General features: G+C 43.1%; 1 protein-coding gene across 2 annotated transcripts; it reads right to left on the bottom strand.

Annotated features, from left to right (window-relative positions):
* Positions 1–938: 938 nt before the first annotated feature.
* Positions 939–10,466, bottom strand: l3mbtl2 (L3MBTL histone methyl-lysine binding protein 2). Of its 2 annotated transcripts, none has more exons than XM_035659421.1 (15): positions 10,335–10,466; positions 9,257–9,699; positions 8,997–9,114; positions 8,638–8,771; positions 4,775–4,850; positions 4,585–4,664; positions 4,097–4,214; positions 3,160–3,294; positions 2,803–2,891; positions 2,393–2,639; positions 2,112–2,182; positions 1,934–2,038; positions 1,608–1,755; positions 1,395–1,477; positions 939–1,193 (listed from the first exon to the last, which is right to left on the bottom strand). In XM_035659421.1, the coding sequence occupies exons 2-15, from the start codon at positions 9,599–9,601 to the stop codon at positions 939–941; spliced, it is 2,004 nt and encodes a 667-aa protein (XP_035515314.1). In that variant the 5' UTR covers positions 9,602–9,699; positions 10,335–10,466. The 2 variants fall into 2 exon arrangements, with proteins under 2 accessions (XP_035515314.1, XP_035515306.1); XM_035659413.1 differs by having other exon boundaries at positions 9,251–9,699.
* Between the last annotated feature and the right edge of the window lie 1,118 nt (positions 10,467–11,584).

Here is an 11,584-nt window from a genome sequence, read left to right on the forward strand (position 1 = left end):
TGTCGTCTCCTCGGTTCCCCTTCTCTATGTCCAACTTTTGACTCGTCTCTACATCACTGCCTTTTCTGTTTCCACTCTGCTCCATGTTACTTTCACCAGTAGAGCTCTCTTCCAATGATACCCTCTCATCACGTCTTCCTGCTGCAGTTTTACTCTTCCCCGTCTTTTCCTGTGCTACTGTTTCCAAGCTGCTCTGCTCCCCGGCTCTCTCCTGTTTAATTATACCAAAAGAGACTGGTTGAGGGTTGTCTGGATGATCAATGGGGGTCTCCATCTCCACCTCCTCCACTTTCACCTGCACTGCAATGACTACAGAGACAGAATTAAGTCAGCAACGACCAAAACTGACTCACAAAAATAAGAAAACATCAACAGTATGTTCGTATTAGTTTGCCCACTTACTCTCCTGCTCTTCTGGCTCAGTCTTGGGCTGGATGAGAGGCACTTTTGGAGGAAGACTTGGGCCTTCTAGCCTTGGAGGACTGTCATTGTCAGTGACCTCAGGCTGCTGACCAGCATCGTCTTTGGCTTGGTCCTGAGAAAGCCTCTTCTTTGCACCCCTCTTTTCTATACACAAAAAAAAAAACAAGGTGAAAGAAACTTTCTGTAACTGTCAGACATAAGAAAAAGCTAAATGTGATGGCAGAACTGTTTGAGGCAAGACTCCATATGCATTTCTGAGTCAAGACTTACTCTTTTTCCCATATGCAAAGGGTTTGTATTTCTTGCTCTGTGCTGCCTGGGTTTCGATTAAATCAACTGAAAAACACAATGAAACACTTTTAGAGATGCTAGTCGCTCCTCTGTGACAGTGGTACACTACAGGGACAGTTTTCTGCCTCATTTCGTCTTTATTCTGATTTAGGTGTGTAATTCTGATTCAACTGTAATTTGGATTATTGGTGGAATTGAACTCTTCAACACACTCGGGGGTATTGCTATTTGATGAGGTGTTTACCGTGTCCAGGAGGCGGCTGGAGCTGGTAGCCCACGACGTCGCACCAGCCGACGGGGTAGATATCTGGGGACTGGTAGTCGATCCACTGGTCGAACTCATCGTCCCAGCCGTCAAAGTGGATGAGCAGCAGGCGGCCCACGTAGCGCTTCACGGTGGCCACACATACCAGGCGCGGCTCCATCAAGTCCACCGCCTCCAGCTTCATGTTGGGAGAGAAGCTGTGACCCTGGTAGTCCTGAAGAGAGACAAACTGTGGGTTCATATGCTGTTTGATGTCTTTTAGTACGAAATTTCAAAAACACAAACAGAAGGACTGCAAGTTGCAAATGGCAATTGTGACTAAGGAAAACAAACTGTGGGTGTGAGCACATTGATATGTTGCTAAATAGAGAGAGCAATTTCAAATGCTGCACTAGGTTTGGACTTCATGTCTTACAGTGTTAAACAGTCGAGCCGGTGCAGCTTTCGATGCAGTCTCCTTCAAGTACTTGTCCCAAGTAAAGGTCTGAGAGTCATAACCTGTCGAGACACAAAGAAATCAGCAGGTATTTTAATTGATTGTATAGTGCAGGATACAGCATGGTAAAGCAAATCAGTACCAGCAGAAAGTGTGAGCTGAAGCTGAATGAATAGGCATGTTTATATTTACCTTGAGGAACCGTGAGAGGGATGTTGTTCGTTTTACAGAAGTGTACAGGAAGGATGGCATGAGATGAGGCGTGGTAACAAAACCAGTCAGAGCCGTTGTTTGATGTGGTTCCATCGATTCCCACCATCAGGTAGCCATCTAACAGCACCTGGGAGAAGTGGAGGGCAGCAGAGTGAAGGTCCAACTCAATGATTTTTTGACTGCTGCCAATGTATTCTAAACACATAATTGTTCAAACAGAGCAGTCTAGTCTGTCAGATGAGATTCAAAGAAGGTTAGACAAACACAACACACAAAACCAACACAACAGGAAGTAGCTGTCTTACCTTGTGTACAGTAGCCACACAAATATTTCCAAGGTTAAGAGGATCAATGGCTTCCAGCTTCATTCCTTCCTCAAAGAAACCTCCCGCCATGTAGACAAACCTGGGCTGCGGATCACACAGTGGTTGTCAAGAGTTGTGCTAAAGCAGCGGGAGTCTTTTGCTCTTTCATTTTCCTTACCTTTTTAAAGAGCAGGAACGTACTGTCAGTGTTACCCTTCAACGCACTGCCAGCAGCTTCCACACTTTTTACTAGAATTGAAAAAATAAGCATTTTTATTTCACATTTTTTTGCCATCTATCTAAAAGTTAAAAGCTTTAGTTCCAGACAAGCATGGAATGTGTGCGAATGCTTTCAGTCAAGGGAAGAAACTGAATTTTTGAATCCACCGGCCACGACACGATACCCGTCAAGGTGGATGGCAATGCAGATGTATGAGTAAAACAAATGGTCAGACCTACCAGGTGATTTCATGGCATGGCCGACTTTGCTGGACCAGCCTATCGGGTGCAGGAGGGGACTCCACCTGTGGCACCAGAAGTCGGAGGTAGAGTTTTCGGGGGCGTCGCTTTGGTCTTCGTACACCAGCCGCAGGCGCCCACCAATCATTGAGTCTATGATGGCCACGCGGGTCCGACTCACGTGTTTAGGGTCCACCACCTCCACACGCATTCCTATTCTGAAAGAGGTCCTCATGCTCTCTGCCATCTACGAAGAGAACAGAAGGAAATGTGGCAAAAGGCAAAGAGATTAATTAATTCGGTAAAATTACACCATTCATTTAATTTTCTTTCATTATACTCTTTATGTGTGTAACACAGATGGGTCTCTATTTGTGAGCCAAATCATTTTCAGTCACCATTTTTTTTACCTTCAGGTAGAAGTCAACAGGTAGTGTGTTGGCCCCCACCAGCTTCTTCATCAGATACTCTTTCCAATCCGGGATGTTCTGCTTCACATCTATGGACACACAATTTGTCAAATTAGAACATATCCAGTCGCTAAAGTATCTGATCAATATATGTTTAAATTTATCAGTATCTGCTATATTAATCTTGATTCAATTCTAATGCTTCATTTAAAGTCCACTGAGCTCCACGTTTCTTAGGATCTCATCTTTACTGTCCTAATAGCATCAGGAAGCCCAAGAACCTTTGCAATTGCTTTAGTGGCTTACACGACTGTGACCATGGTCCTGCAGTTTTGTATTTGTTGTGTGAATCCTCACCTTGTGGTGGTACCAGCAGCTTGCTCGTCATGGCGCACCAACCAATCGGGTTCAGCTCTCCCGAAACGAGGCTGCACCAAAAATCGTGGCTGCTGTCGTGCTCAAAGCCTTCGTATCTCAAAAGGGCTTTGTATCCTGGGAGACAAGGGGTGACAGGAAGGCAAATGTCACTATCAATTCGACTGCATTGGCAAAATGTCTAAAATATGAAGCCATTTCTTCGGATTATGGATTAACTGTACTTTTGATTAAAATGACTATTTATTTATATCTAATATCAATACTGTTGCCATTGTAGTCTCTTTATTGTTGTCATTATGAGATTTAAATGGAGGGGTTTAGTGTGTCATAGATGAAGTGCTGTTTCAGAGGCCCAAGCTGAGGAAAATTCTGGAGGCTGAGCATTTGTAACTCAGTAAACTCATAAAATGAGTGTCTTTGGGTTTGGGGTTGTTGACCGGACAAAACAAGACATTTGAAGAGGTTACCTAGGGCTCTGGGTAATTGAGATGAACAATATTTTTTTCTCAAGTTTTACAGACCAAATGACAATGTCCATTCAAAATGTACAGAACAAAAGGCCTTGACAACTGCGGGCCACAAAAAAATGTCTATTACCAGAGGATGAATCCTAATGTTTTGGCAGACTTCATGGCCTTTTCTCTAGCCCAACATTGGGACTACTACTGGGAAGGCTATAAGAACAAATATCAGTGCAGTGTTTGTCCTTCCAACATTTTTATATAATGTAGTAATCACTGCAGCCTTTAGGGGATGCTAGACGGCTTCATCCCTTCAGTTTTTAGAGGTGATGTTTAAGGTGAGTTCTCTTGTAAACAAACAATTTGTGAAAACAGGTCACATTCATAATCATAAAACTGATGATTTGATGATCCGTGGCCTGTTAAAACAAACACGGACATACAGATGTGCATACCTGCAACCTGGATGACTGTAGCAATCCAGTAGACTTTACTGGGCAGCACTGCATTTGTGTTCAGGACCTCCACCTTCATCCCTACGATGATATCATCCCACTGGGCACACAGGGGAACCTGCAGGTGGGACGTCAGATGTTTCCTGTGTGAGGCGTTTTACGTGCTCCACGTCCATATATTCAACAACACTCTCTACTCTTTCTAATATTTACCTAATTTTCACTTTTTCACAATGTTCAATTAATTAATTCTTCATTAAGACAGTATCATAAACTGTTGTCGTAGCTACTGACAAACGTGTCACCTTACATTTGTGAGCTGGAGCAGTAGACGTTATTCACGCTGTTTAAAAGGCTCTGTGTGTGCAAGTATAACATTTAAATACGCTGGAGTAACTGCCCAACACAACACAACACAACAATATTAGAGACAAATCTACAGACACATTTACTGTATCTGTGAAATACACCTGACAGGTTGGACTCACGTGTCTGAAGCAGGACACTGATGCAGCCAGAGATGTTTCCTTCTCCAGGTAGGCTCCCCACTCAAAGCCTGCAGAAGCTGCTACGTAATGGAAAGAACAGAGAAATCACACAGCTGAAGTGAGATTGTGTCCTAATGTGTGTGTGTAAAGTGGATTTCCTCTTGTATCTGTGTGTATTCAGTGCCCTCACCATCCAATCCTGTGGGGGCTGGAGGAGCTTTGTTCACCTTGTTCAACACGGTGGCTTTTTTTGACGGGGGCTTTCCCTGGAGAGAGAAACATAAAGAAAGATTGTGCAAAGTCATCTCATTGTCCTCATTTTGGTAATCATGATGTCTTACCCTGTGTCTAGACCCAAAGCATATCAGACAAGGTTTTTTACTCACGATTCACGCAACAGATACACCCTCATTTTAGACTATGCACATCTCAGCTGCATCTCACTGCTGCAGCTGCATAGGTCTTATTAATACATCCATGGTATAGGCAGTCACTTCAGTGGAGTGGTCACACTGATCACATGGCAATGACATAACATTTGCGTTCTAGAGACAGTGGGGAACTTAATTATGCTAATATGTCTCCTAAATTCCCCTCAATCGCTTCCTTCCTCGAGGAAGAGATGCGAGGACGGAGGAGCCAAAGCCAAAGGTTTCAAAACCAGTCATTCAGATATGTAAAACTGTTTAACAGTCAATTATTACAACAATTATTACTGTTTTTTTATTTAAACCACCAGTTACAGTTTATGTACAGATCAGTGGTATTAGTTATAATTACTTAGGCTATTTATTTACTTGCATTATCCGCACACATTGGAATTTCCCCATTGTGGGACTATTAAAGGAATATCTTATCTTACATTGCACAATACACCACAGAATAGCAGAATGAGTGTATGTAGATTGTATTAGGGTTACAAACTGCTGCTTTGTGTGATGCCACAACACTTTATTGAATTATTCTAGTGTTAGATGTATCACATTATCTGTGGATCCACAGGATACTACAGAGAAAGCGCTGTGACAATAAACTGTGAATGAAGGTTGGGTTTTGGTGAGGATTAGATAAGTCAGCCATGCAAACATACAAATATCCCTCCAGTATGTGCATGGTGCGGACACTTTATAGGACTTCCACTCCTCGAGGTGCACTCCGTGATGGCGGGAGCGATTTCCGGGTCACGGGGGGAGGGAGGACGCGAGGAAGCGTAAGTTTGGGTAAGGACAAGCACCCACAGTTACCTGCTGTCTTCTGGTGGTTGCACAATACCCCTACCTGTGTCTCCACTGCCTGGCTGGAGCATTTCTGCGTCCTCCCCCTGTCAGAGCGTGTTGGACGGGCGGTGGAGACCGGGTTACCAGCGGTGAAACTGAAAACGGACGGAACAGCTTCGGGCTTTAGTGTGTTGGTCCGGCGAGTCACTAGCTTGTCCGACTCAAAGGCCTTCTCCTCTATGTAGTCTCCGTCCAAGAAGTGCTCACTGCAGACTCTGGCATTAGGGCCCATGTGTGGGTTCTTTCTCTTCAGGGCCGCTATCCACTGCAGCAGCACCGCTCTCCGTTTCAGCGGCATTAAATGAAAATGGATTGTTTTCTTCTTGGCTTTAACTCTGTAAAACTCGTTTTTACAACCGGGAGCGGCACAGTAGTGGCCCCCCTTGCGTCTTGTACTTCTCAACTGTGGCTCCTCGGTCTCCATCTTTCGGGGTCTCTGAAGTTTGTCTCAACTCCGCCGAGCAAACCAACCCGGTGACGTCGACGGTCGTGGTATTTCAACCGCATGGGGCAATGTTTACTTTTTCTTGTACACCGGGAGTGCATTCAGTAATCCCTTTTAACTTGGTTGACAGCTTCATTGCACATAATTACAAACAGTAAAAGAGTTAGAGAATAAATCAACTGATCAGTTAATTGTTCGATCAGTGGACATGTCAGTAGCAAAAGAAGCAAAAGAAGGCAGTATTTTGAAATTGCTTCCTTCCTCTGTCCAACAGTCCTTATATTATATTTGAGAAGTTACAACCACTTAATCTTTACAACTTGGCTTAAAAGTGATGTAAACGATAAATAATTTAAAATAGCTGGCCTGAATTCATTTTATATCACTGACCATTTTAATCTAGAATAATATTGCATCTTTTTTTCCCCATTGTTTAACAATATTCTATAATAAAAATGTTACATTTCATGACAAATAGAGAAAATGCTTTTTTTGTTTTATTTACAGTAATTGCTGTTTAATATCGAAGGAATTCAGCTTTTTTTAGGTCCACTGTTGGTTGCTTTGTGGTCCAGTCTCCAAGTTATAATGGAATAAAGTGCAGTCATACTCTTTGTACCAACTCACCAGCTCATCCAGGTGAATGACGCAGGCGGTGGGGTCACCTGTCTCGGAGGTGTGTATGTGTTTGAACTGGGTGGGGACGGCGGTGGTCTTGAGGAGCCGGCCCCGGCGGGCCTGCTGGTTCGGGGTATGGTAGTAGTCGTCCGGCTGGAAGTGCTTCTGGCAGACGAACAGCTTGTTGATAACGTGGAGCGGAGTGTTTACATCCATGTTGAGAGCAAACAGCCATTGCCTCAGTCTCTCTGGGTCGACGAGGGGGAACCGGTGAAAGGCGAGGCGCGGGCGTTTGGTGTTCGAGCAGGCGTCAACGCAGCACCTGTGAACCATTTGTGTGAACGTACGGAGGTCTCCGGTGAACCGAAGAGCGGGGAGAGAGAGCCAGACCCGCCCGCGGACAACCTCCCAGGTCAGTGCACTGATTTCAAGTCCAGCGCGGTCGTCTTCTTCTTCCTCCCCCCTTTTTCTGCAGTGACGACGGACGGCTTGCTGCGAAACACTGCCACCTTTTGTTCGTAATTATAAACGACGGAAATACAAATAAAGAAATGAATAAATGTGATATGTACTGGAGGTGCAGACATAAAAACATGGCGTCCTGGATTTGAATATATCACTCAGTGTAAACACCATGTAGCTTCAACTACAGCTGAACCAGCTAGTCACAGAACATTTTCCACTAAATATCTTTGGGTGTTGGACTATTGGTTGGATAAAACAAGCAACTTGTAACGACCACGTCTGGCTTGGCTAGGACATAGTGATTTTTCTGACGTTTAAGATTAATTGATCGAGAAAAGAGTCGACGGCTTATTCAAAAATGAAAATAATCACTACAAATGATAAATGATCCTGTCAGAAAATGTGAGGTAAAATGACTTTTCCAACCCTCGAGCTACTTTAAGGGGAAACAAACCTAACTTGATAGGGTACATCTAAAATGTTTCAACCTCAACAAATCACACAGAAACAGGTAGAATAGAATAGTAGCGCAGGTTTTTTGGCTGAATGTTCGTCTTGTTCGACCACTGAAGCAACAATAATCACAAAAACCCCAGAAATGGCTCAATCCTGGTGCTTTTCAGTACTGAAACACTCAGCTCACATCCCCTTGACGATATGTATTTCACATGGTTTTGCCTTCCTTCATCACTAAACATACTCCATTAATCTTTGTGACCAAACCTAGTCAGAAAAATATGCTCTGCTGATTTTTGATTGCATGTAAATCTCAAGTCTCCAGTATCACAAAAAATCTCAATATGATGATGATGATATGATTATTTTCTTGTATAGAAATAGTTCCAAAATACAACTTTTCTTATACTGTAGACTTGCTAATGTCTCACGTATTCCAAGATGGCAGCAAATAATTTCTACTTGACGGATGCAGAAGCTTTATAGGAGCCTCCACGGTCTACCCTCTGAGAGGAACAAGAACAAAACTGTCAGTAGTGCAAGTGGTAAAGAGGACAGTCATTGAGTTTGAAGAGAAGGGGCAGCCTTTGTCTGTGTCTCAAGAGGACACGAGTTGGGAAATAAACAGCTGGATGAAGAGCTGTGAGGTGTCACAGAAAGAACCTGGTCACTGCTTCTCCACAAGAGAATGATGGTAATGTATCTGTCAGTGGTCTACAAGCAGTGGTGGAGGTTCAGCAGACAGAAAATGCAAACAAATACACCAGTCAGTATTGTTTGTTTTGTTCTTACCTGCAGACGTGCCAGTATGGAGGACTTCTTGGAGTTGGAAGAATAGGAACGTGAACATGATATACTGCAGAAACGCTTGGTCTTTGAAAAGAAGGTGCTGGTAGTGCCTTTGGTGCCGCACATCTCACACACCACTGTAAAGATAAATAAATACAGTTTACAGAAAACATCAGCTAACTTTAACAGTCCATGGAGCTTATACAGATGTGTTTTTTATTGGTTCAAGTGCTTCGTGGAGAAGTTTCTATTACTCCGTTTGACTCTTTTAACAATGTTAAAAAGGCATTCAAAGCAACAGACAGAAAAGTGAAATTTTGACTTTCAACCATAGTTTTCTTGTATCCTCGTTTGAACCTTACCTGGTCGTTCCTCTTTGTTTTTGTCCCCCGGCTTCACCGCTCCCCCCGTAGGATGTTCTCTGTCACCTCCTCTATCAGTATCTTTAAACTGAACGTGCACCGTTTCATTGTATTCTGCCTGTAACGAGAAAAAAACTGAATGGTAAACAGAAAGCATGAATGTGTCTCTGATATTACACTGTTAGAAGCTCTCACGGTGACAAAAACTCTGGCTTTCTCTATGCAGTGACCTTCTCACAATAACAACTACTCACACTTACTGCGCGCTCTCTTGGTTCAGCTGTAATGCCCCGCCGTTGGATAGCAGGCAGGCACTTACTACAACCCACTCCACTGCAGGAGAAACAGTGCGGGCGGACGAAGACAGTAGGTGCAGCTCCCGGCCTCAACTTCAGACCCCCTGTGGACGGTCTGGGCTCGAAGTACTCCTTGCCAAAATGCTCGCTGCAGAGGTGAGAATTGGACGTGGCGACCCACTGGGTGCGCGTTCGCTGGACCTGCTTCTCCCATTTGCGAAACTCCTCAGGGTCCTTGGGGAATTTAAACAGTGTCACACCATCTTCAGCAGTTTTCCCACATCCATAGGCCACGCAGTGGTACGGCATCCTGTGTTCTGCTCACGACAGGACGCTCGGTGCCTCACAGTACAAAGCAGGTTCTACAGCCACTGCATCCCTTCCTGTTTTGAATTGTTCTATGAGCTCTGCAGAGGAAAGTGATGATTGTATGTTACAACTAGGAGACAATTTCATAATTTTACCACACAAAATACACATGTGTAACATTTACTTTTAGATCATACATATGTATAGACACTATAGATAAGAAAACAGTTGTTGAGCAGGGGCAGAGACAGGCAGAGCTGGATGAGTTTCTATAATATCTATGCTGTTTCTTGGCCCAATATTTCTTCACTACTGCATTATAGTCAAGTTACACAGTAATGTCTCACTGAAATTAAGATTAATAATAACTAGCCGGATTATATCAAGCCCAAACACAGTTTAACAATCAAAACATGTAGCTTGTAGCTACAACAGATAATGAAACCATCATTTCTAGGCGATACAAACTCATAAGAACCAGAAAATGGAAACATTTGTTAAATTAACAAAAAGTAAACGCCATTACCAGGCCCAAACATGCCAAAGAAATACTTTAAAATGAATGCTGCTGTTACACTCACTGTTATGAGCCAACTCACACAGATAACTGGTTTATAAGCGAGCTGCTCCAAACATAAACAAAAGTATGACTAGCTCACATGCTACACGCTATCTGCAAACAGCACGTTGTGAAGCAGCGGTTAGCTTGATGTGACTTAAAGTGGCTACTTACACGGGCTAATAGTATCTGGGCCTTCACTTGAGTGTTTCATATCACTGCAACACTATAGATGTAAGTTGTTCAACTACATCGTAGCCACCCCGGCACCGTATTGTGGTCGCATACCTTTGACGTCACCGTCGTTAGGCACAGACAAGGCATTATGGGAGTTGAGGTTTTAGCAGAATTGGATGTTATTCAACTAATCTCGAATTAATTCAGTACAGGTATAAACGTGTTAAGATGTTGGCTTATTCACCAAGAGCCTAGGTAAAGTAAAAGTTAGTAGTAAAAACTTAAAAACTACATCACTTGTTATATGTTGGTTTTGTCTTTAATCAAGATGTGAGGGAAGAAAAGTATTGGTAGAGTCAGCTGGTAGAGCATTAGGGTCTGTATTGAGTAAAATGAAATTGTGTCCTGACCATGTTTTAACATTTTCAAAACTTGTTTTGATTCATATCGGTATTTAAGGATAGCCCTGATAGTAATGCTATCCAGAGTTGAGCCACAAGATGCTTTCTTGGGTATACACAAATATACTGCAAAGTGCTACATTTTATTTTCAGGAACACTTTGCAGTGTAATATAAATATAATCAAACACAAACTACTAAAGAGCCATAAGGAACATTAGAAAGGGAGATTTGGTATAAGCCAAAGCATAGAAACTGAGGAAGACAAGAAAGGAAGATTACAACACAGAACAGAAGAAAGAGAGGGAAGAACTGGTACCCCACCACTGACAATTGAGCATGTTGTCCTGGAGTCATTTTGACCCCCCAAAAAATGTTTTGCTGTCAAAATATGTTTTTTTTTTTTTTTACATCAAATGGTCTGAAAATAACAGGCGTTGTTCAATACTATGTTCTTCATCATTACAATAAATTTTAAATAATTTGATTGAATTATGGGTGTCATTATGACACCTGTTGTCCTCTGGGGTCAAAAAGACCTCGCAGCACAAAGCGGTGTAATGGGGCATATTCTCACACCATACTGCTACACAAGCGCGCGCACACACACACACACCCCACACACACACACACACATCTTTGATGTGCCAAAACATCAAAGGTGATGGATCAAGCAATTCAAACAAAAACAGGTCTTTTTTCAGAGATGTTGGGGCATTTCACATTTTAGTCAGAAAGAGACAGGCAGGTCAATGAGGAGGCAGAAGCGCTATACTGTACAGGAAGCTCATGAGACAGTTTTTGACCTCACCGATCCCCCCCTCTCTGGAACCATCACCTTACCGCG

This window comes from Morone saxatilis, unplaced genomic scaffold, assembly GCF_004916995.1.
Source record: "Morone saxatilis isolate NCDOM2014 unplaced genomic scaffold, NCSU_SB_2.0 Contig1, whole genome shotgun sequence".
Classification (NCBI taxonomy): domain Eukaryota; kingdom Metazoa; phylum Chordata; class Actinopteri; family Moronidae; genus Morone; species Morone saxatilis.

Coding starts and splice junctions, on each gene's coding strand:
- l3mbtl2 (XM_035659413.1), bottom strand. CDS start 9,601: ATGCCGTACCACTGCGTGGCCTATGGATGTGGGAAAACTGCTGAAGAT. Junction 4,851..8,637: donor CCATACTGGCACGTCTGCAG/GTAAGAACAAAA, acceptor TTCTCTCTCCAG/GGAAAGCCCCCGTCAAAAAA. Junction 4,215..4,584: donor CAGTGTCCTGCTTCAGACAC/GTGAGTCCAACC, acceptor TCCCACCTGCAG/GTTCCCCTGTGTGCCCAGTG.